At 38.6% G+C, this 25637-nt stretch overlaps 1 protein-coding gene across 1 annotated transcript; it reads left to right on the top strand.

Annotated features, from left to right (window-relative positions):
* The first annotated feature begins 4745 nt into the window (after nucleotides 1–4745).
* On the top strand, nucleotides 4746–18805 carry LOC122669179. Its single transcript, XM_043865871.1, has 11 exons — nucleotides 4746–4952; nucleotides 5172–5300; nucleotides 5638–5789; nucleotides 5918–6011; nucleotides 9332–9402; nucleotides 9496–9602; nucleotides 10851–10972; nucleotides 14061–14149; nucleotides 14820–14879; nucleotides 15720–15824; nucleotides 18430–18805. Exons 1-11 carry the CDS (start codon nucleotides 4805–4807, stop codon nucleotides 18544–18546), a joined length of 1194 nt encoding a protein of 397 aa, XP_043721806.1. The 5' UTR covers nucleotides 4746–4804; the 3' UTR covers nucleotides 18547–18805.
* Nucleotides 18806–25637: the final 6832 nt, after the last annotated feature.

Raw genomic sequence — 25637 nt, forward strand, 5'->3', positions numbered from 1 at the left:
AAAAGTTAATGGCGGGATTTTCTTATGCGTATTATGTTTCAGATAAAAAGCGTTTTCTAAAAACTTAAAAAAAAAAAAATCTTTTTTGAAAAACAATTATTGTTTACTGTCACATAAACACGTTTAAAAAAAATAAATAAGATTATGTTGGATGCTAGGAAAAGTAAATTTGAACTTTAAAAGAAAAATGGACACATAAATCAATCATTGTGATTTTTTTTTATCGTTATAACATCCAAACATAACTTAAAGAATAAACAATATCTCCAAAAAAAGGTTGTTTTGATTGATGGGTGCAAGAAATGTTAGCAAAAACACGTCTAAACACGTCAGCAAACGACAAGCATTCATGTTTTAAACGCGCATAAAACGTATTCTCGTTACCTTAGACTTGTTGAACAACAGCTTACTTAACTGACCATATCTCTCTCTCATGAACTTCGATCAGCCTGATTCTTTTAGCGACATAAAGATGACTCGAAGGGCTATATTTTTCATGATATCACATTCAATTCAAGGTCAATGCATGAACACCGAAATTAGAAGTAAGTATTTCAAATAAAAATTCCTCAATTTATATGAGAATATTACCCTTTTTTTGTTCCCTTGTTTTGAAATATAATCGTTTAAAACTTGCACCATTTGTTTTTCGTTTTTTACCGTTCTCTCTTTTTTACCGTCTTATTTGACCGTCCATTTGCAATCTTTATTGTTTAGAACCCAAACCATAAGACTCTGTGTTTTTGCCATTTCCCTTGTTTGCTAACTATGAGTGCATCTTCTCTTTTTCTTTTTCTTTTTTAAAAAAACAAAAAAAGTTTAGGCATTATTTGTTGGTCCAATCTAATGATCCATATTGTATTCTACAGTTAGGGCATATTCTATTCAACTTCTGAACATTCTTTATAATGAGTGTGCATTCCAATCCGTATGATTTTTTTTGTTTTTTTTGTTTTTTTTGTTTTTTTGGGTAATCTCCTATCAAGGGCCATAGGGCAATAGGGGTTGGCATCCCAACTCACAAAAAGGGTGACCAGGGATTGGGGATGTGAAGGGAGGGGATTCGGCTCCTATCCTGCAGTGGCGGGAGCTGGAGCGTCCAGCACCCCCTGCGATTAGGACACCTGGCCATGTGATAATCTAACGGTGTTATTACATTTAACCTATTATTTTAATCCACCCCTCCCATCTACCTCTCTCACCCGCCCACATTCCATTAAATCTGACCCGTTTTTCAGTTTTTTAAATCCAAATCGAAAATAAGAAAGAAGATAAGAGTCCCGTTTGACAAACCCTATTCCAGAGCTCTCACTTCATCTCCGCTGGTTGAGCAAGCGGTGGCGAGTGGCGACGAAAATCATGGTCTACCTACCTACCTATCTATCATGTCTTGCATCCATTGAAGACCTTGGAGAGTACCTGCCGGAAACTGCAGCGGTAGATCCCCAATAAAAAAATGCCGGAAAATCGAATCACCGATGCGAAAACCGATAGCAAATCCACTAAAAAGAGCTTAACTTCAAGAAATCGGCATATACTCTTCTTCAGTATTACTTCCAACAATGTGGAAATCCCAGCTTTAAATCTATACATTTTATTTTTTCTTTCAATTCTATAAGTAACCACTTTTAAAAAACCAAACAAACATTGGGAAAGAATGAAATGGGAAGAGAAATCAATCTTTCTTCAGTTTTGTTGCAACAATTTCTGGGCATTTCCCCTGATGTCTAATAATCAGTAGTAACAATTTTAAGTCAACTACCATTTGAAGAAAGAAGACTGAAAATTTTAAATGTTCCCAATTTTCACCTTTCTGAATCTATCAGATTCTTCATCGTAGATGAACATACTCATCTCAGATCTTGAACCAATAGGAAAATACAAGCCTACATCCTCCAGCATCTGATGAGGATGATTCCTTCCCCCATCTCTTTTATGATGAATAGAGAATCATTAAAATCGATCACTTACAAATACAACATCGGATGAACAAACCCACCTTACAGAAACATCTATCGCCAACATTAATTACTATTTCACGATCCCGTGAAAGGGTACTTAGCAATGACCCAAATATCACCCTCATTGGGGTTTTTCAGGAACAAAAATGTGGGACAGCCAAATCCGAGAGAGAGACAGAGAGAGAGAAAAGTCACATCACCTTTCGTCGTCGGTCGGCTTCGTCGTCTCTCGCCGTCACTCGCCGCCGCTCGCTCAACCAGTGGAGATGAGGTGAGAGCTCTGGAATAGGGTTTGTCGCTCTGAAAAACGGGTCGGGTTTAATGGGATATGGGCGGATGAGAGAGGTAGATGGGAGGGGTGGATTAAAATAATAGATTAAATGTAATAACACCGTTGGATTATCACATGGGCAGGTGTCCTAATTGCAAGGGGGTGCTGGACGCTCCAGCTCCCGCCACTGCAGGACAGGAGCCGAATCCGAAGGGAGGGGAGGTGGAAGAGGGGATGACAAGATGTACTCCGTTGAGGGGGGTCAAATATGCAACATCTCGTTGAACTTAGGCAAAGTGCTCTACTACACTGGCGGCCACCACCACGCCAAGAGGGATGCATAAATCATTATAAAGAAAAACAGGAACTCTGTTTGGAACCTTGCCTGCTTATATTGCATTATACACTTTTAATTGGAAAAATAAAAATTGAATACCTGGGTAGGGCACTCCATGGAATATATGGTGCTCTTTATCCATAAATCTTAAACTCAACTATGAATAATGCGCTTAAACCAAATTGATTAATTCGACCTCCAATTTTAAAAGCATTAGAATGCATATATAAGAGCCTATTCGCCCTTGTTTGCCACTTCTGATACCGTTTACAACTACATTTCCCTTTGTTGCAACATCCATTAAAGCACATGAATTCAAGCCGATAAGCCCTCTCTTCATTCATTATACAACAGGTACAAGATGTTTAGTTTCATGGATGGATACAACATGCTTCGTGTCCTTCGTGTATTAAAATCCTTTGCAGTACCAGCAGGGCAGCGGTGCACGCGATACAACAGAGGCCATGTGTGCCACACTACCACCTGACCTCTACTATGCCGTCGGATGTGCACCGCAGCCCTATCGGTACTGCAAAGGATCCTGGTCCTTCGTTCTACCTATAAATTAGTACATGTTGTTTTCGTCCCTTTCCTTTGAACTGCATTTATCAACTCTCAAAATCTGGTAATCACTAGACACCGAGTGATCCAAGCAAGGGTCTCCTTGGTATTTTTAATACTCGTAGAGAACTTTAATTGAGTGTTGGAGAGGTTGAGCGATTTCACGAAACTGATGACAAAGTTGCACTCCATGTTGTTGAAGCCCTACTTAACTTGTTACAAGTTGAGGCCTTCTTGGTTCATAGGGGGAAAAAATCACATTAGGGCAGGAGAAGAAAAAAAATGTTGGAATTTAATATGGTTCTAAACAAATACCTACATTCACACGAGAGAACAAATATAAATAATAATAATAATAATAAAACAACAAAGCCAAAAACCGCTTACACCACTCTTTACTTAACAATGTGCTATATCTTATATATGTCTAGGAAATCCTAAAAGTCATAATCCTCATATAGTTACAATTTTACCCACGTACATGTAATGTAGCAATAACCTAACCCAAACATATATAAGCCCGATAAAAACTACAGGCCATTATAGAATGTGAGACATAAAACCAGCAAATCTCTATCTTGGTTTGGATTATGCAAACAACACTCGAAAAAAAAAAGTGTTGATGTCGATTCTGCAAATTTCGTCATTGTCTCTGCCTATTAGGCCTATCCACCAGGTCATTGTCGCACGATGTAATGTGGCTTCACCTCTCCTACCCTCAACATGACAGAGAGAGCACTTCCACTAACTAGATCCAAAGCACAAGAGACCCAACTTTTTTCTAGATCTGCATATGTTATAAGACTCAATTGTCTGCAATATTCGTCATCCATGTGTACCTCTTAGCTGAGTTTCAACGGTAACTCCACCCGTTTCAACAGTCCTTCCATTCCTTTTTCCACCCCTTAGAATTGGTTTTACAAATTAGTTTCGTTGATTTGGGCTACATGATCCTCATTCTCAAACGATACACACTTAGAGCAATGGCAAAACGACAATTCCTCAGGCTATGTTTCGTTGCATGGGAAGTGGGGAAAGAGAAATATTTTCATTTCCTGTAAAATATATTTCCCTTGCAATCGAATAAAAATAATAATTTTTTGGGAAAGAGAATGCTACCTGGCCACTTGTGATGCGTGGCTCTTGCGCCTAGACATAAAGGCCCACAAAATGACCGTCATGCCCTAAAGGGATTTCAGCCTTTCCATGGGGGTGCAATGGTCATTCCGAATGACCTTGTGTCTAGGCGCAGGGGCTGCGGGCCGCATACGACCAGGTAGTGTTCTTTTCCCCTTAATTTTTTTAAGGAAATATTTGCATTTCCATTTTGTGGGCCATTGCACTAAGAAAAAAAGAAGAGGAAGAATGGTGTAACTTTAGTTGGAAATTTGGGCTCAAATATGATCCAAAATGAGTCAATTACTGATGGGCTAGGGCTCAAGGTGGTCCAATTTTATATCCCAATCCCACTTGCATCCCTTGTTCGTCAACTTCTCAAGAACCTCAACTTAAAAATGTTACATGGGTGATGAGTCGCTCTCTTCTCGCCCTCCCGCCTTCTCTCTGCAATTCCCATTCTCTCCGAATCTAGCTCTTCCCCAATATCACCAAAGAGGCTCTAAGGGAAGACGCCACCGTCGGAAAACCAGTTTCATTCACCGAAGCTTTTAAAGGATGCAAGTCGCCTCAAACACTCGTAGAATTTCAAGGGTCGTGAGAGCACCACTTTTGATTCACCAGGAGCGTTTTTCAATCTCTGATTATGTTGAGAAACAACATATTAAGCAGAGGAGCTTTTCAGTTCATATTTCCAAAATATCAGGTCCTACTTTTCATTTTCTTCTTTCGTCATACTATCTTAACTGGTATTGAAAACTCTGTTGGACTAAACTTTGATCCTGTTTCAAACATTATCCGAATTGAAAAACAGTTAGTCATCTAGTATTTTTTTTTGCCTGTTTTGTGTAATTTCTGCATTTCTTTACCCGATTTCATTGTACCTCGATGAATGCACGAGTAAACTGAATATACTGAACGGCAGGAAGCATTTGTGGCGTTTCATTACCGGTATCAAACAATGTTAAATTCCTAGGGCATCATCCAATGTGCTCTATGATGGGTAGGGCTTGTTTTGCATCCGAAGCAAGTGCAACAGAAGGAGGCCCTTCAGGTTACTATTCTGTTTTAGTTTAATTAGTGAAGCAACTATCACTTGCTAGTATTGGTTTTTATTTATAAATTTTTTAAATATATTTAAAGGGATGGGTTCTCTGGTTTGACACACCATAAAAGCAAGAGCTTTTATGGCAGTAGGCTGGAATTATGTGACATTTCGGTAGCTTCAATTGTGGTTGGGGGGGGGGGGGAAGGCCTTCTCCACTTTGGATGACTCTAGACCACGGAGTCAGTTTTCTGGTTGGCAGACTAGAAAAAATTTCTCCATATTTAAATTTGCTTGATTTTTGAAAATTAACTTAGTAATATCTCTTTGCAATTGTCGATTGTAGAGGCTGTGAAGGAGGTGTACGAGAAAATGCTTAAGTCTGTTGAAGCTGAAACTATGCCTCCAAATGCATGGATGTGGTCATTGATCGAAAATTGTGTAAATCGCGAGGACATTGCACTTTTATTCCAAATGTTACAGAACCTCCGAAGATTTGTAAAGTTCATTCACCACTACTTTATAGCTTGTTTTTGCCTCTTGTATTTCTTTCCTTATAGTCCTTAAATGCTTTTCTGCGCATTAAATGGTCGATTCTTAATGGTTTATGTTTATATTGGCTACAGAGACTGTCAAACCTTCGTATTCATGCGAATTTTAATTGCAATCTTTGCTTAAGAGTTACTGAGGCATGTGCACGTGTGGGGGCCATTGACTTCGGTATGTAGTTGAGGATCTTTATTCTGTTTGTGCAGAGTTATTGTACCATGATTCCCTACTCGAAAGATTCTTCCTTCTTTAGTCGTTGCTGGATTTTATAATTGATGAATGTAGTTGGTTCCCCCCTCCTCCTTGTTTCATAAAAAAAGAAACACCAAAAGAGCGTCCATGTAGAATGTTTCTGTCTATAAGGAAAATAGGATGGCAATTAAAACTAGCATCCTGCTTATACAGTTTTACCCCAAAAGAACCTCCAACCTTGGTTTAATGCAAAATACAATTTTATTGAACTCACTGAGATAGAAACTATTTGCAATGGCAATGACTTTGACCAAGAAACTGTCCTCACTCTTCATCTGAGATACAATTCTCTCCTATAAAAACTAGATCACTTCCAATTAATTCAGTACTTTAATCACAAATACGTATGTATCATCCTAAATGTGCTACATTAAGCATATAGGGTTCACCCAAGGCACATCAAAATTTTCAGAAATTTGCTGCCATACCTCACTCTCGAAGGGACAATAAAGTGGAAAATTACTTCAAAATTCCTGTCCTTTCTAGGGGAATAAATAGATTTTCATAAGTCCCTTTCTGTTTCAAAATTCCTGTCTGTGCTAGGGGAATAAACAGATTTTCATTCTCCTCCCTCCATCTGAACATATGCTGAGGCTGCCCCACTCAAACCACCCACCGAAGACATCATTGAAGAGGTCTTGGATGACATGCACAAGACCACATGCCATGGCAACGGTTACCATGCTTTGCTTGTCTAGTGGAAATGTCATCCATGTCATGACAACACTTGGATTCATGCTGATGACTTCAAGAGGCTTGATCCTGAGTTATATGAGCGCTGCCTGTCCTTCACCCATTCGTCTCCGATGAATGTTTTCAAGCCGGTGAGAGCTGATGCAGATATGAAGACCTATTTTCGAAAGAAGAAGAAGTCCAGGCTTTCCAAGTAGTATTAGATTAGTAGTAGTCTATACTTAGTTCTTATTTGATGCAACAAGTTACGCGATTACTTAAGTGGTCACATGACCCTTTTTTATTTAATTCAGTTTTCTTTTTTTAAGTAGTCATGTGACCTTTTAAGTGGTCACATGATAGAATCGGCTAGGCTAGATTAGAGTCATGTGACTACTTAAAAGTCACATGACCTTTTTATTTCTGTTGGATTTGTAATAGGAGTCAGCTAGGGGAATGTTCCCTTCTCCTAGGCTGAATAGGTGTAAGGCCTTTGGCCAAATATAAAAAAAGCAAATCGTTAGGGGGGGGGGAATTCTCACCTTTGAATTTTGAAAACTCTCTCAAGCTGCTCTGCAACTTATTCTTCTCCATTGAAGAATGTCTTGTATTTGATCAAGGCTGGTGGGATTGGTGTTTGATCCAATCGGCACCTTGCGGTGTGAAGCCCGGGTGGTTCTTTGAAGCTCTCATTCAAGGTTCTAGTTCCAGTTTTGCAATCAAACAAGCTGCTGCCAATGAAATTCTGCAACAACAGTCAGTTTGAATCATTCCCCAACCCCAATCATTCTTCTTCAAATCCTCTCACAGCCCAAACCCTAGAGTTTCCCCTTTTGTTTTCAATTATCCCAATAGCTAAATTCTGCCCAGACCAAACCAGCTAGCCAAATCACACCAAACTTTGATCGAATTCTCCTCTCATACTAAGGAAAACTCGATCCAAGTTGCTCCCTCATCTGACCATCCTAAACCCTAGAAATCCATCTTTTCCCTTTTCCAAAAACCCAAAACCCTAATCTCTACAGTGCTGCCGATTCTGGTTAGCATACCTAGAACCATTAAACTTTAACACGACCTTCACTGGAAGACTCCCTGACATCAATTAACCCTAACCTTACCATTAAACCCTAGATTCCATTAAACCCTAACCCTAATTTAACCAAAAACATCTATTTTGACCTAGCTGAACTACCCTGTTCTTAGCAGTTCCTGGTTATTTGGCTCCTAGTTTGACTATTCAAACCCGGGGCTACATTACTATTTCCACACAGACAACTTTTCTACCATGTATGGTATATTAAGCATTGGATGGATGGGGAACCCATGAAGTATGTAACATTTCAAATTTAATGCCCCATATGGGCCATCTCAATCGTACAATCACTGTGTGTGGGTCTTTTCCTCTTGTTCTTCAATGGTCCCTATCCTCCAAACAGTCTCAAATATCCTTCAAACTGATGCAAATTTTAAAGCATTGTATGGATATCTGTAGAGGTCAGGTTCATCTGAAAATTAAATCATGAATAAATAATGACGTGGAGAGGTGTCTACTTGGGCATGGACAACTAATGCCATGTGGGTAAAATAAGCAAGGTTCTAAATCTCGGTTTCGAGGCTGGTTTCGGTCAGGCCCGAAACCAAGACGTGCTGGATCTCGTTTTGAGGTTTCGACACTCGGTTTCGTGTTGGCAGGCCCGAAACCGAGACAACTCGGAGGTTTCAGTAAGTTTTGATGAGATTTAGTTTCATGAAAATAAGTTGAGTGTGGGAATTGGTTCCCGCACTATTGGTGTAGGTTCTCACTAAATATAGATTAACTATGTGCAGTAACTGTGAGTTGGAACACATGTAACTCTATGGCATTAAAAGAAATTGTTTAAATTTTTTTTTTTGACAATTTGTGTGATAGGCTTCTAAACTAGATTGCAAATTCATAAAACATTATAGATGGATTTCTTATGCATCTAAGCATTCCTGGATATTTATTTGTGCTGAACTATCAGTCTCTATGGTTGCACAGCAAAATCTAGAAAGAAATCAGTTTGCCCAAATTCTGATGATTAATTGAAATATTTCAACTTTGCCAGAGAGAATGGCGAAACTAAAATATTTAGAAAATTTTTCTCTGTTGCTCACTAGCAAGGGCTGCATAGCCTTGAGAGTTGTGAGCAAACTCTCTCCCTCTTTCTTGTATGAAGGACCTTAATTTTTCATGACAAAGAATAAACTCATTGTAGCAAGGCATCATTATGCAATATAGATGAAAAAGATGTTTATATAATCATCCATTATGTTTACTTACCCCTATTTCCTCCCCCCCCACAAAAAAAAAAAAAAAAAAGGGAAAAAAAAAGACTTGCTAACAATTGTTAAACTTGTATAAGCTGTCACTCATTGTCTATTTCTGAGTGATGTGTTCCCTGTTAAAAAGTGTTTCCCGCTCTGAATTCTGGATGTGTGAAGTTTGTCACTTAGTTTTATCACTTCAATAATTGCTTTTATGAAATATTCAATTGAGGATGATTGGTTGAACTATTTGAAATAATTGAGTTGTTATGCATATGCAGGCAAGAAGGCACTATGGAAGCATAATGTGTATGGGTTGACCCCAAGTGTTGGATCTGCACATTATATATTGGTAATATAGTGGTCTCAGCGTTTTATGCATTGAATTGAAATTTGTCTGTACTCAGCATTGATTGATTGAATGTTTGGGTTCATGAGACTGCAGTTCTATGCTAAAGAGCAGAAAGATACTAATCTTATGGTGGAAATAATGAGACTTCTGAAAAAGAACTCCTTGCCATTACAACCTGGTACAGCAGATATTGTTTTCAGGTACTGTACTCATCCTTTTATTTTGCTCTATAGCTGTTACTGAAGTGCTAGTAGTAATATTTGATCTACGAGGCACTTCAGATAATTATAACCTGGAGATCAAAAGATTTTTTCGCTGTCTGGCACTGGATTATTGCCATAGATTTTGTTAACATTTTAAAAAGGTGACTGAGTCATCCAATTAGTGCAATTTCGGTGGCCATAGCTGATCCAACCTTGAGCAACCTCTAGTTCATGAGCTTGTCTCCTTTTACACACTCTGGGTAGCATGGATTGGTATACCCTTCATCAACCTACAATCTAACGGGCCTATGAGTTGGCTACTTTTATTTTCCTCAACTCTTTCTTTACCCTGAGCCTGAACTTTTGTTGCTTTTTTTCCTATCATGGCTCCAGTGGATGGATCGACCATTGATGCACAAGTCTTACAGTTCATGAATACCTTTTTTTTTTTTTTTTTGGGGGGGGGGGGGTGTGGAAGGGAAAAAAAGAAAAAGAAAAAGAAAAAAAAGCTGTGAGGTCTTGAATAGAACTGCAAAAGGCTATTGAAATTTAATGCAACTTCCTAAGCAAACCTTGGAAATAAAAGGTGCGTTTTACTCTTGGGGTTGAAGATGGAAGTGAAAGCACTAACACTTCATCTTTAATTTCTATATTCCATACTACCCTTAGACCATAATAATTTCGAAGAGAAACTTGAAGGGATTTTTCATAACCTTATGTGCATCTTTTGTTAAATAAATTTTCTGACGTACTATTTGAACTTCAACAAGTAAGACTTCGAGTACCATTGCAGCTTTAAGTGCCTAGGAATCTTTATTGCCTATTCATTCGCCTATCAGCTTTGATTATACGGGTGACGTTGAGTATATCTTAAGTTACAGGCATCCAATTTTGTGTCCATATTATGCAACGACTGCATATATAAGGTTAGCTTGCCTAGACTTGGTCTGTTGGAACGTTTGGACATGCATCTCCAAGTTAGAAAGGAAAGTTTGCAATATGGTCTTTCTGTCTCGAGATCTTCATTCCTCATATGCTGGTCCCCTTTCTGTGCCTTCTTGACTCATCCAGAGTCTTGAAGTTATCAAGCATAGTATTGATCTAATCTTTCAAATTACAGAACAAAATCAACAGAAAATGATCCATTATTTTTCATCATCCTGTTGCTTATGGGAAAAGGTTAATATACTGCTGGCATGTAATTGATATGCATTATGATTTTACCATTGCCTCTACAAAATGCAGAATTTGTTTTGAAACGGATAATTGGGAGTTGATCTCAAAGTATTCAAAAAAGTTTATAAAGGCTGGAGTGAATCTTCGTCGAACAACTTTTGACACCTGGATGGACTTCGCTGCCAAAAGAGGTCTCTACAAGTATTTATATATTTTTCTTGAAAATTATTCCTGGAATTGAGTTTTATGAAGTTCACTGACTTCACAAGTTGTCGTTCAAGATACTGAATTGTTGAAATTTGTTTTTGGGTTAAATCTGTTGATTTTCTTATTTAAGTCGCATCATTCACTTCACATCATGTATATTACTTGATTTATTTTACATAGGCATTCAAGGATGTGCTTATTTTCCAAGTCTATCTTGGTTTGGTTATCATTAAGATGAGGATAGAATTAGAAATGAATTCTTTTATGGGAGTAAGGGTTGCATGTACACAAGACAAAGCTGACAGGGGCAATATGTTTGAGATGGTTTGGTCTATGCAATGAAGGCTGTGGCTGTATCACTGAGAGGAGTGCAGGTTGAAGATATTCAAATGATGAGGGACATACTTAAGCATATATGGCTCTAAGTGGAATGGTGGAAGATGATTGGTAAACAGCCAATCCCAAGTAGTTGTGTAGTACAACTAGCACACAACTAGCAGGCAAACACTAAATTGACGCTGGATCTTGGATCAAACAAGGAAATTTTTTATGGCAAGAGCATAAGAAAAAACAATCCATTTGGTACCAAAGATGAATCACAGCAAAGAATGATAGAAAATTAGAAGAAAACAAGAAAGATTATTTTCAGAAAAGTCTGCCTGCATGACTATTGGAGTCGATCAGGACTGCTAATAGAAGGAGTTCATCTTTAAAATCCAAATATCTCCCAAAGAAAGAAGCTATTTCTGCAACTCAAGAATTTAAATATCCTTAAAAAACGTATAAAATAACTAATTGGGGGGGGGGGATGGTTTGGCATCCTTCTCTATTTATTGCCCTTAAGACTATCTTGAGCTCCTAATCAGAGTAAACATAATAATGAAAATATTGTCAGACTGGTCCCTATTTGTTGTCTGCAATACTATCTTGGGATCTAATTAAATTAAAATTGATAAATAAAAATTGTACAAGGGTTTGTGTGGTGGAAGTTAAAGAAGCCTTAATAAAGAGGAAAGCAGGCAAGACGCCAGGCCCAGATGAGATTCCAATAGAAGTGTGGAAGACCCTACGAGGTTGTGGGGTTTATTGGTTAACCAATCTGTTTAACAGGATTATGAATGCAAGGAAGATGCCAGATTAATGGAGGAGAAGCATTGTAGTCCCGATCTATAAAAATAAAAGGTGATATCCAAAGTTGCAATAACTGTTGAAGCATAAAGCTAACGAGTCACACTATGAAACTTTGGGAGAAGGTTATTGAAGCTCGTTTGAGAAGAGAGATTCATATCTCGGTGAACCAATTTTGCTTTATGTCGGGAAGATCCATGACAGAAGTGAAAAAAGGGCGTACCCAATGCACGAGGCTCCCAACATTGCGGGGTCTGAGGAGGGACATAATGTTCGCAGCCTTACCTTTGTTTTTGCAAAGAAACTGTTTCCAGACTTGATCCCGTGACCACTTGGTCACAATGGAGCAACCTTTTACTGTTGCACCAAGGCACGCCCTCAAATCCATGATAGAAGCTATCTACTTATTGAGGAGGCTCATGGAAAGATATAGAGATAGGATGAAGGGTCTCCATACGGTCTTTATTGACCTGGAAAAAGCCTATGACCGAGTCCCTAGAGATTTAATCCGGCATGTTCTAGTGAAGAGAGGGGTGTCAAGTAAATATGTGGATATAATTAAAGATATGTATGATATCATTATGACCCTCAGACCCTGCAGTGGTGGGAGCCTCGTGCACTGGGTGCACCCTTTTTAATTAAAGATATGTATGATGGCGTGGTGACTAGTGTGAGATTTGTGGGAGGTCAGGGCAAGGAATTTCCAATTACGATTGGGTTACATCAGGGATCAGCCTTAAGCCCTTATCTACTTGTGCTTATCATGGACGACCTAACCAAGAGCATTCAAGACGAGGTCCCGTAGTGTATGCTCTTCGCCGATGATATCGTTTTTGGTGGATGAGACAAAAACAAGGATTAATGCTAAACTAGAGCTATGGAGATCAACTTTGGAAACAAGAGGCTTTAAGATAAGTAGAATGAAGACAGAGTATATGATGTGTAATTTTAGTCATAATATGATGGATACTGACATGGTGTGAATTGAGGGAAAAGAGATACCGCAAAGTGACTATTTTAGATATTTGGGGTCAATCATAAATAAAGAAGGTGACATAGAGAATGATATTTCACAAAGGATTAAAGTGGAATGGATGAAGTGGAGAGGTGTGTCCGAAGTGCTGTGTGACCGACGTATTCCTTTAAAGCTTAAAGGAAAGTTCTATAGGACTGTTATACGACTTGCTATGATGTATGGGGCAGAATGTTGGGCAGTTAAGAAGTGTCATATTGAGAAGCTATGTGTAGCAGAGATGAGAGTGTTAAGATGGATGTGCGGAAAAACTAGGAAGGATAAAGTAAGGAATGATCTAATTAGAGCTGACTTGGGAGTTGCCTCGATCAATGACAAGCTCCGAGAGAGTCGATTGAGGTAGTATGGTCATGTTCAAAGGAGACCTAGGACTCCTAGACTACAAAACTAAAATAACTTGCAGCTCAAACTCAAACTCTATCTAACTTCTACGTAGGTAACCCAAAACAAATAAAAGACTGAAATAAATAACTTACTAAATAACTAATTCCAACCCTTGTTGGACCAAAAACCATTGGACTGGTTCTGTTTGGGTTTGGGTCTCCAAATCCTATCATGCTGGTCCAACGAGCCAAGTGATACTGCATCACTGACAGTCGAAAATTTCTGTATTCTGGGGTTTATCTATTCTAACTGTCTATGATCATTGACTAGAATCTGAGCCCCCTCAGAAAAAGTTGACTTTGAGCTTATTGTTGACCTAATTCTGGTTTAGGGTTTTCTTGAGATCCTGTTACAGTCTTACAGGGGTGTGTAATCTGAACCTAGGGTTCATCCTACCTATTCCCCACCATTCTCTGTTTTTTTTCTTTAAATCATTTAATAGATGTCACAGTGATTTACGCGAAGTGCAATCATGTCTAGCTAGTGGATTTTTCGTCATAAAATGTGTTGAAATTTCACTTTTGCAGGTGATACCGAGTATTTATGGAAAATTGAAAAGCTTAGATCAGATTCCATGAAGCAGCATACGCTTAAGAGTGGATTTTCTTGTGCTAAGGCAAGTTCTCTCTCTCTCTCTAGATAAAGATAGGGACACCTACAATTAGTAGAGCCCAAATAAGAGAAAGACAGATGAAATATTGTATTAGTGCTCGTAAATTACCAGCAAAGAGATAATATAGAGGAAACTGTGGTTTTTGATCTATGTTTATGCGAAGCATAATTACCTAATAACTGATTTATGGTTTCATAACACTAGTATTGTATATGGTATCTTGAACATTCAGAAATGAAAAACTCTATCCTTATTTCATAATGCAGTATCTGCATCCTATCTACAAATTCATTACACTTTATCATCTTGTGTTTCTATTGGCATTACTGTTTGGAAGAAGTATGCTGATGTGTGTGTGTATCAAGAAGAAGCATAACTAAGTTAAGATGAGAATGGAAATTGCTTGAAGTACATTTGCATTTATGATGTTGGCTGAAAGTTGCATCCACACATGTATTGTTGTTATAACTAGTAAAACGAGTGGTTATATACCTGCCTGGGAAATAAAGGATTGGAGCAGTTCTGACAGTTATATAGAACTAATAATGAACTGAGGTTAAGTTGGTCAAAGGATGATTTTTTTTTTTTGGCCTTTCTCCTTTTCCTTTTCTGGTTCCATTCTTTCATTAACTGACTACTTTGCAGGATGTTTGATTTTGCTCATTCGTTGCAGGGTTTATTACTTGAGCGTAAGCCTGAGAGTGCTGCTGCTGTTATTCATGCCCTCAATCAGGTGGCTATTATTTTTCACATGGTTTAGACTACGAAAATGGGGTTTTTCTGACAGTTGGCTCTTTTATACTAAATCTTGGTGATACTTTTTGTGCACCATAAGCTCCATATGATCACATTATACATGACCAATTGATGATCTTTATCTAGCTTTGGCATTTAAATTTGAACAGCTACCATATATTTCTTACTTTGGATGGAGTAAAAGTACTAGTCTTCCTGATAATATGGAATTAAAGAAAAAAGACTGTTACTTATGGTTCCTTGGTTTACTGAAGTACCATCTTTGATGGTAGGTTGGTTCCTGCGGAAGAACTGGATTTTTCTGGGTTAAAATATGAAAAACAGATGGGTTTTGGTGCTTGATTTCAAATTTATATCTATCACTTGCTATCAGTGACGGATATATAAGGAGCACATCCTGCATAGGCCTTTTGCACTTAATTGTTAGTGGGTTGGAAATTGTACAGCATCCATGTTGATATTTGTTGGATTTTCTTATACGGACGTGTGCAGTGAAGGGGAAGATATTGGTCATTGGTTCGTTCTTCTCTCAACTCCATTTTATGAAAACTTAACCCAATGACTTGGGTTGGCCACATGAATCCTGTTACAACTTTTCTAACTGTGAGATTTTGCTAAAAATTCAATCAGCTGCCAACTTAAAGCACAACCCTTCTTTATCTGGCTTGGGACCAGATGTGCAGAAGGGCTGGCAGAGTTCGCTTTGAAGTTTTTTTTCCCTTCTACTCTTAAGGAAGTTGAGCTTGTATTTTTACCAACTATTTATTTATTTATTTTGGGAGTTCAGATGTTTAATGTCAATCTGTGCATGCAACAGAACCTGCCTGACAAAATGAAGCCAGGTATTGCGGTTGAACTTGAGAAGTTGGTGAGCAAATGGCCTTATGAAGTTGTTGAACACCAAAAGAAAGAAGACAGTAAGGTATGCTTTTCAACATATATTACTGGGTGTTTATAGGCTTAGAAGGAATATGAATGTCATAGAGTTCACTGCAGGTTCTAACAAACAAATTTTCCCATGGTTAATTTTCATAGGACGAATAATTGTCTTAAAATTCTTTCAGAGTAAAATACTGACGATGGAGTACCTAGTCAGACATATCCATCTAGTGATAGATGATTGTAGGAGCATTTAAGTTTCTAGGAATTATGCCTGTTTTCATCTCAATAATGCAAATGTCAAAGATTAAGGTAGAACTAGTGGGTCGAATACTTGTTTTGTTATTTTAGGGGGCTGAGAATGTTCATAGTGGTTGGTGAACTTTGCACTTGCCAGTTGCCACTTGGCAAGCTATTGGTCAACAATTGGGTGAGTCTATGTTATAGAGGGCTTTTCAGCCATCTCATCGGTCAAATTTCAATAGAAAATCAGCATGCTATATGGGTTAAAAATGTCTCCAATGTTATAGAAAGTTACACACATGCCACTAAACTCTATTATTACATAGGTTTATAACATTCTTGTGAGTTTACATTTGATCCACATTATGTACTCATATCGCGATGAGCATTTACCAGTGAGATGGATGGGTACATGCTCCTCTATAACATGGACCCACCCATGTCCACTATTTGATCCATATTATGTACTCATATTGCGATGAGAATTTACTAGTGAGATGGGTACATGATCCTCTATAACATGGACCCATCCATGTCCACCATTTCTTGCCACATAGCAACTGGGAACTCTACAAAGTTCACTTACCTTGGTGAACATTTATCATTTTGTTTCACAGAGAACATTAATGGTTTCAACATTCAAGAGGGTTGGGGGGGGGGGGGGGAGAGAAAAAGGCATGTGGTTGACTAGTGAGTGAAGAAGGAAGATGGGTTTTGAAACCCAGGTCTGGTATGAATGCTTATTATACCAACCGAGCAAGGTGGTACTTGAGTTTAGTACACTGGGTAAATCAATATTTAATGCATGAAAAGGGCAGTAGCAAGAATCAGTACAGCACAGCCAACTCCCTATTCAAAATCTAAAAGGAGAAAATTCTTTAATACAAATTTCTCATTTATTTGTGCCTTCAGTTTGAATGCATTCTTGGTACATCAGACTCTGCTTGTTAAGGAAAACACAAGTCGAAAATGGTGTGATGTGTTGTGTCTTACAGAAGTAAATGTTTTTACATCAACTCTCATTGGTTGAATGCAGTTAACTGCATTCCATGCCCAGTGAGGTACAGTGTACATGCCGACATTGGAGGAGCTTTGTTCATAAATCTGCTGATTGTAGGGGAATGTTCTGTTTTGTGTATATGCCATGTATAAATCAACTTATTAACTAGTGAATAGAAAACTTCTGAAGTTATCCCTGTCAAACCTAAGCTCTTAGGACCAGTTTGTTCGAGTCCATGTTTTGTCATTCAGCCCATCAGGTGTGTTTTGTAACTCCAAAATTCCTTTCAGAATGACATGAGAATGATTTTCCTGAATTGGCACTTCTACTTTTTGGTCATCGTAGACACCAATTTTTTTAGTCCTAGGTGGGGATGTTTCCTGTGCTGGTTTTCAGTCTTTTTGGTTTTCTTGTAAATATCAACCTTGTTCCTTGTTTGGTCCATGCTTCTCTTAATTGCATGAGAATATTTCCAGGAAAGTCACAGGTATCAGGTTGGTTTGTATTCTCTGTTTGATATCACCTTTTCTTTTTAAAATTTATGGAGCATTTGCATTTATCAGTTTCCTAGCTAATTTTTGACGTAAAAAGGGGGAAAAATATGAAAGAAAAAAATGTGGTGTAGGCTTGGTGCAACAGTCTGCTCAATTTGCGCCACGTGTCATATGATGAGGCTATTTTCAGCTGATAGATAGGTAGTCTATGGGACTATTCCCATGTATGTTTGATGGTTCATCTTTATTATCTCATCTTTGATTTTTGGACCCAGTTTTCCTCCCCAAAAGTGAAGGAGGATCCCTTCACTACTGCCGTCAGTCCCATCTGATGGACTATGGAGATTTTTTCAACCCTGACAATAGGGGGTGGGAGTTAACGATTACATAGGAGAGTCTAATCGCAGGGTCACATCCCCAGTGGTGAAGGGATTCTTCCACGAGTGAAGGAAAACTTAATCCTCGACTTTTTAACCATTTTCCCCCTTAGTCTGCTCCTAGTATATAATTCAGATTGGGTTGACATATTATAGGTAGATTTGGGTGCCAGGTGGACTGCCATGTGGTAGATATAAAGTGGTTGTTATGCCGTGCCTAGCACTATTGTTATGCTACGGCATATTCATATTTAATGACATGTCATTTGGACACCATTATTATTTCCTGATAGATAGTAGGGTATTCTATCTCTTCATGCTCATGGTGATTTCCTTTTTGTACACACTGACCATTAGAGCAAGAGCACAGTTGCTGGTGACAGCTAGTAACCAATGGGTTTGCACTGCTTGTACTGAGTTTATATTGTTTCAACCGAGTCTACTTGTGGTTGTCTTGAATTAAGAAGCTGTTTCCTTTATTTCTTCCCTGGCATATAACTCAGTACTTATCTATATTTTGCTGATAATTTCCAGGCATTCGCTAGCTCCTTGGTGAATGATATCCGTGCGATGATCACTGGTCTCCTGCACATGGGTTTAGAGGTGACAGTGAATCTAGAGGATCTGACTAATAAAGCCATCCCATCCTGAACCATCAAGTGGAAGTCATGCATAAAAACAGGCTGTTTACAAAAAAACTGGACAAAATGAACACAAGAAAGAGGATATTTGTCTTTCAGCCACGGTTTGCAGAAAAGGACTGCTGGCAATCAACTTTAATGTGGAGGCATAGTTCAAACTTCCGAAGCCTAATAACATCCTCTGTTTCACTGAAAAATTTTGTTGTCGTACCATGATGTTTTGATATTTCATTTGACTTGTAATTCTTTCAATATTATTGGCATGTGTTTCAGAATTTCTAGTTGTGGAGCATGAGGGGATCTCAGAGGATGCTTATTATTCGAGTTTTACTGGTGAAGATGGACCACATTCTGGGGAAAGCATGTTTTTTGTTTTTCTCCTTCTCAGATTCCAACTCTTATCTAATGAAACAGAAGATTTGTATGTCATGGTTGGCAAATGGACCAGAAGGCAAGGCTAAAATTTATCTTTATTTATTGAGTTTGGATTCCAAGTTTCCACTTTCCACCTTACAATGAAACTCTCCCCCCCCCCGGCCCCCCCTCCCTCTTCTCAAAGCTGCCAAGACAAACTATACTCTAATAAAAACTTCTCAATGTAAGTGCAACATTTCAAAGAAAACTTATGGATGAGAGGATGCAGGTGAGGCCCAAATTTGTGGATTTGAGCTAATCTAGTGTCAAATAAAAGGGGGAAAAATTGTGAAAAAAGACATTGTTGGAATATGGGTATTACGTGTGACATGGGTCGATCCATGATATAAGATCGACCCATAGGGTGTTATTTCTATTTTAGTTATTTTTCCTTTCCTAGTTCTATTCTAGCTCTATTTAACTAGTTAGAATTAGAGTTATATTTGGGCTGTGATACTGTTCACATGAACAGTGTCGTGAACAGCATTTTCCTTTGTAATCTCTTTTATTATTATTATTATTATAAATAGAGAGCTTGACTGATCTCATTGATCAATCAAGCCATTCACTTATTTCTACATGGTATCAAAGCCTAAACTCGATATCTGAGAAATTAATTCTGCTCTCCTCCATCGTCTCTCTCCACAATTGACCTCTCCTAGATCAACTAACCCATTACCCTAAAACCCTAAATCAACCGAGACCCTCCTTCTCTCGTTTCCATTATTTCATGGGGGCAGTACTTTGAGGTGATCTAAATATGATCTAGTACTTGCCCTAGAGTTTACCTCCTTTACTTTATCCTATTTTATGTTCTCCATGCACAGTGAGATCCATGTTTGAAGATTGAAGAACTGCAGATTTTTTTTTGAAGACCTGCAGATTTTTTTCTCGAAGATTAAAGACCTGCAGATTTATTTCTCTCGAAGACCTGCAGTATTTTTTTTCCATGTTTGAAGACTGAAGCACTGCAGAATTTTATTTAGAAGACCTGCAGATGTTTTAAGACCTGAAATTTTTTTTCTCGAGACCTGCAGAGTTTTTTCTCGAGACCTACAGAATTTTTTTCGAGACTTGCAAATCCATATTGTGCGAAGATCTGCAGACTCCTTTCCTCTTTTTTTTGAAGACCTGCAGCTATTTTAAAACACCTGCAGCAGTTTTTTATTGAAGACCTGCAGCAGCTTTTTTGTTGAAGATCTCTGATTTTTTGAGAGTACGATATTTTTGAAGATCTGCAGATTTTTCGCATACAGATCTGCAGCTTCTCTTTGTTTGACAACACTTGTAGTTGTTTATTTATACAACTCTGCAGAGTTTATTTTGAAGAATCTACGCCTATTTACCTATTGTAGAATATTCGCAATTTCCTGCACTTCTCGTTCTTGAAGTTCTATCGGTATGCCGATTCATTGCATCCACGCTACCACCAACACTGGCCAATCTTCTACACAAGGGACCCATCATGATTATCTCTCTTTTCTAGTCAGTCCGATAAAGCTCGATGGCACTAATTATTTACTTTGGTCTACACAAATGTTTCTTTCCATTGATTCAAGGGGCTATAAGGGATATATATATATATATATATATATATATATATGGTACCACTCTCAAACCAAGTGAAGCTGGTACATTACAAGACAAGTGGAGTTCCAACAACTCTCTTGTTATGGCTTTTCTTCTCAGTGCAATGACTCCATCCATTGCCCGTGGCTATACACTACTTGATTCAGCGGCAAAAATTTGGAAAGCTGCTAAAGGTACCTATTCCCAGGTAAGGAATGATGCACAAGTTTATGATATTCAACGAAAAATCCATGCAACCAAACAGGGTGAACTTACTTTATCTGAATACTACTGTGAACTCCGTAGCTTGTGGCAAGAGTTTGACTATTATGATAACTTTCAGCTTGATTGTCCCTTTGATATTACCAAATTTCAGTTTAGGGAGGATAAATTCAGAGTATACACTTTCTTGACTGGCCTTAATGTGGAATATGATCAGCTTCGGTCTCAAGTTCTGAGTCGTTCACCTTTTCCCACTTTGGAGCAAGCCTACTCTATGATACAATTGGAAGATACTCGTCGTTCCACCATGTTACCAACTACACAGCCAGAGAGATCTGCTTTAATTTCTTCTAGAGGTAGCTCTTCTAGTACTAGTACACGTTCCTCGTTTGAGAAGGAACCTCTTAAATGTGCTCATTGTGGAAAGGAACGACATACTGTGGATTTTTGCTGGAAGTTACATGGTTGGCCATCTGACTCTTCTGATGGTCGTAGTGGTGGTCGTGGTCGAGGCCGTGGCCATGGTCGTGGTGGCACACAGGCCCATCTTTCTGAAGCTACTGAAACAGCCCCTCCTACCACACTTTCTATAGAGGAACTTGCTGCCTTTTGTCGTATGATGACTACCTTCGCCTCTTCATCTGTACCTGCCTCTACCTCGACTGTGGTTCCCTCTTCTGAATCGAACCTTGTTTTCTCCAAACCAGGTATTTCTTTTGCTGGTCATTGTACTTCGGCATTATCTCATCCTTGGATAATCGATTCCGGAGCCACTAACCACATGACTGGTCAATCCAATTTATTTTTTCTTTATTCTCCCTGTTCAGGCAAAGATAAAATTAAAATAGCCGATGGTTCTCTTTCCTTTGTCTCAGGGAAGGGAGCCATCCATTGTTCTCCTTCTTTATCTTTGTCCTCTGTTTTACATGTTCCTAAGTTAACTTCTAATTTGCATTCTATCAGTAGTTTGACATCTGATCTCAATTGCAAAGCTATTTTTTATCCTTCACATTGTGACTTTCAGGACTTGGGGACAGGGAGAACGATTGAAACTGGTAAAATGCGTGGTGGTCTCTACTTGCTTGACGATGATCTTATCTCTAATGCTGTTACTATGTCTGGCCAGGCTCTTACTGCTATTTCTGCTGAACATCATTTATCTGAATTGCACCGATGGCATCGTCGACTGGGCCATCCACCTTTAGGAACCTTAGCTAAGATTTTTCCTGTTTTATTTCAGCATTGTAACCCTCACTCTTTATTATGTGAGGCTTGTGTTTTTGCAAAACAAACTCGTTCTGTTTATTCTAGTTCAAATAAAAGATGTTCTAAGCCTTTTTCTATGATTCATTCTGATGTCTGGGGTCCCTCACGTACCTCTTCTATTTCTGGCTTTAAGTGGTTTGTCACCTTTATTGATTGCCACACACACACACCACTTGGGTTTACTTAATGCGACACAAGAGTGAGGTTTTTTCCTGTTTTAAAGTCTTTTATAGCATGGTTCAAACTCAGTTTCAAGCTACCATTCAAACTCTCAGGAGTGACAATGGTCGTGAATATTTAGATGGAGTCTTTCAATTATTTCTTGCTACTCAGGGTATTATTCATCAAACTAGTTGCGTTGACACTCCACCCCAAAATGGAGTGGCTGAACGCAAAAATAGACATCTTCTTGATGTAGCTCGCTCTATTATGTTTGAAATGCATGTTCCTTCTCATTTCTGGGGAGAGGCTGTTTTAACAGCTGCTTATCTTATCAATAGGATGCCCTCTTCGGTACTTGACTATAAATCTCATCTTGATCTTTTGAAGTGGTCTTCTTCTTATATTATTCCTCCCAAAATTTTTGGGTGTGTTTGTTTTGTTCGAAACCACTATGCCCATGGCAAACTTGATCCCCGCGGTCTCCGCTGTATTTTCATTGGTTATTCTCCCACCCAAAAGGGGTATAAATGTTATCATCCTACATCTCGTCGTGTTTTTGTTTCCATGGATGTCGTTTTTCATGAGGCCGTGGCTTTCTTTCCATCTTCGGCACCTCTTCAGGGGGAGTCCATTCCTACTCTAGAAGAAGTGCCGATTCCCATTCCTCCTCTACATGAACCTATTGATGACTATCATGTACCTTTAGATAATGATGTTCAAGGGGAGCAGCAGGTACAGCCAGTGAAAGATTTCACGCAGCAGTATTATCGAAAGAAAAAAGGGCAACAACAGCCTGCCACTGCAACATTACCAGACCAAGAGTTGTCCTCTGACCCAGGATCGAATGACACCTCCTCTGGTAATATTTCTAATCCTTTAGATGCTGCTACTTCTCCTATTACTTCTGATCCATCACTTGATCTACCCATTGCTCTTAGAAAGGGAAAAAGGTCTTGTACGCAACATCCAATATCACAGGTTGTTTCGTATGAATCTTTATCCCCATCATTTCATGGTTTTGTTTCCTCTTTATCTTCTGTTTCCATACCACAGACTTGGTAGGAGGCATTTGTAGATACTAGGTGGAAGGAGGCCATGATCGAAGAAATGCTAGATCTAAAGAAGAGTGGTACATGGGATCTTGTCACACTTCCACCACAAAAGAAGACTGTTGGCTGCAAGTGGGTCTTTGTAATTAAACAAAAAGCTGATGGAACTGTTGATCGTTTTAAAGCAAGGCTGGTTGCTCGCGGATTTACTCAGACATATGGGATAGATTATTTGGAGACTTTTGCACCTGTTGCCAAAATGAACACTATCAGGGTAATTCTCTCTTGTGCTGTGAACTTAGGATGGAGTCTACATCAGCTTGATGTTAAAAATGCCTTCCTCCATGGTGAGTTAGAGGAAGAGGTATATATGGATGTCTCTCCTAGGTTCTCATTTGCTACAACTCATGGCAAGGTTTGTAAACTTAAGCGTGGGTTGTATGGTCTGAAACAATCACCACGTGCATGGTTTGGTCATTTTCAGACAGCGATGTTGACATTTGGTTATAAACAAAGCAATGCATATCACACTTTATTTATCAAGACATCGGGCAACATTATTACTCTCCTCCTAGTATATGTCGATGATATAATTGTAACTGGAAGTAACCCTGCTGAAATTTCCAAGTTGAAGAATTATTTGGCCAAGGAATTTGAGATTAAGGATCTAGGCATACTTTGCTATTTTCTAGGGATTGAAGTGGCCCATTCTTCTCAAGGGCTGTTCTTAGCTCAACGCAAGTATACTCTAGATCTTCTTTCTGAAACTGGCATGTTAGGCTATTCTCCTATGGATACTCCCATTGAGGCAAATGCTCGTTTCTGAGACACTGATGGTGAACCAGTGGACAAAGGGAGATATCAGAGGCTAGTTGGGCGACTAATTTATTTATCTCACACTAGGCCTGATATTGCCTATGCTGTGAGTCTTATCAGTCAATTTATGCATGATCCCCAGTCTAATCATCTGGAAGCAGTATTCAGGATTTTGAGATACTTGAAGTCGGCTCCTGGTAAAGGAGTATTATTCTCTCGTCATGATCATCTACAGATTGAGGCCTACACTGACTCAGATTGGGCTGGTTCCCATGATCGAAAATCCACCATAGGTTACTGTACATTTGAGGGTGGAAATTGTGTTACATGGCGCAGCAAGAAGCAAACAGTGGTGGCTCGTTCTAGTGCAGAGGCTGAATTTAGAGCTATGGCATCTTGGTATTTGTGAACTATTGTGGCTCAAGACTTTGTTACAAGATTTGAGTATTCCTATTACTCTGCCTATGCGACTTTACTGCGACAGTAAATCAGCAATAAGCATTACCCATAATCCAGTGCAGCATGATAGGACGAAACATATTGAAATTGATCGTCATTTTATCAAGGAGAATCTGGATAATGGGACGGTTTGTGTTCCTTATGTGCAATCTGGGGAACAGTTGGCTGATGTGTTCACCAAAGGCTTAAGTGGAAAAGTTTTTCAACCTCTAGTGTGCAAGTTGGGCATGACTGATATCTACGCACCAACTTGAGGGGGAGTGTTGGAATATGGGTATTTGGGTATTACGTGTGACATGGGTCGATCCATGATATAAGATCAACCCATGGGGTGTTATTTCTATTTTACTTATTTTCCCTTTCCTAGTTCTATTCTAGCTATATTTAACTAGTTAGAATTAGAGTTATATTTGGGCTGTGACACTGTTTACGTGAACAGTGTTGTGAATAGTATTTTCCTTTGTAATCTCTTTTATTATTATTATTATTATTATAAATAGAGAGCTTGACTGATCTCATTGATCAATCAAGCCATTCACTTACTTCTACAAACATCTTTAAACAATTTTGAATTGTGGAGTCTGCTCCAATAAAAAAGCCAGTTAAGAATGACAAACTCTTGCCTGGCATTAAATACATGGGTTGGAATGTTGGATCCTATCCTGTCTCCCCTCCCCCCCCCCCCCCCCCCGGCTCTCTCCAGTAAGGAATTTCTTAGGCTGCTTTTGTCCATATCAACCATATGACAATGATACAATCTATAACCATATTAAGTAGAAGGGTTGTATCCTAGAAATGAGAAATGTCAAATATGGAACTGCATTTCAAACAAATGGCCTAGTGGCCTGCATGAATGGTTTTTTTTTTTACTTGTTTCTTCATTAGTCCATGTTCAGTTAAATATTTTTAAAGTATTTTTATTCATGATTAGATGGTCTTTTTAAATAATTTTAAAGTATTTTTATTCATGATTAAATGGTATTTACAATAACCATACGATGGTAACATTGCCATCATTTTACCATTGTGTAGATGATTTGTTTCCTGCTAATAGATATGTCATATTTGAATACCATCTCACTCATATGACCTTCCATGTAGGTTTTTTCCTACTTTTACATATGATCATTGTTTTACAAACTGA

This window comes from Telopea speciosissima, chromosome 7, assembly GCF_018873765.1.
Source record: "Telopea speciosissima isolate NSW1024214 ecotype Mountain lineage chromosome 7, Tspe_v1, whole genome shotgun sequence".
In the NCBI taxonomy this organism is placed as follows: Eukaryota; Viridiplantae; Streptophyta; class Magnoliopsida; order Proteales; family Proteaceae; genus Telopea; species Telopea speciosissima.

Excerpts from the sequence above, each read along its gene's own strand:
- LOC122669179 (XM_043865871.1), top strand. The coding sequence starts at position 4,805 with ATGCAAGTCGCCTCAAACACTCGTAGAATTTCAAGGGTCGTGAGAGCA. Across the intron at positions 6,012-9,331 it reads TGTGGGGGCCATTGACTTCG|GCAAGAAGGCACTATGGAAG; the intron begins GTATGTAGTTGA and ends ATGCATATGCAG. Across the intron at positions 9,603-10,850 it reads ACAGCAGATATTGTTTTCAG|AATTTGTTTTGAAACGGATA; the intron begins GTACTGTACTCA and ends TACAAAATGCAG.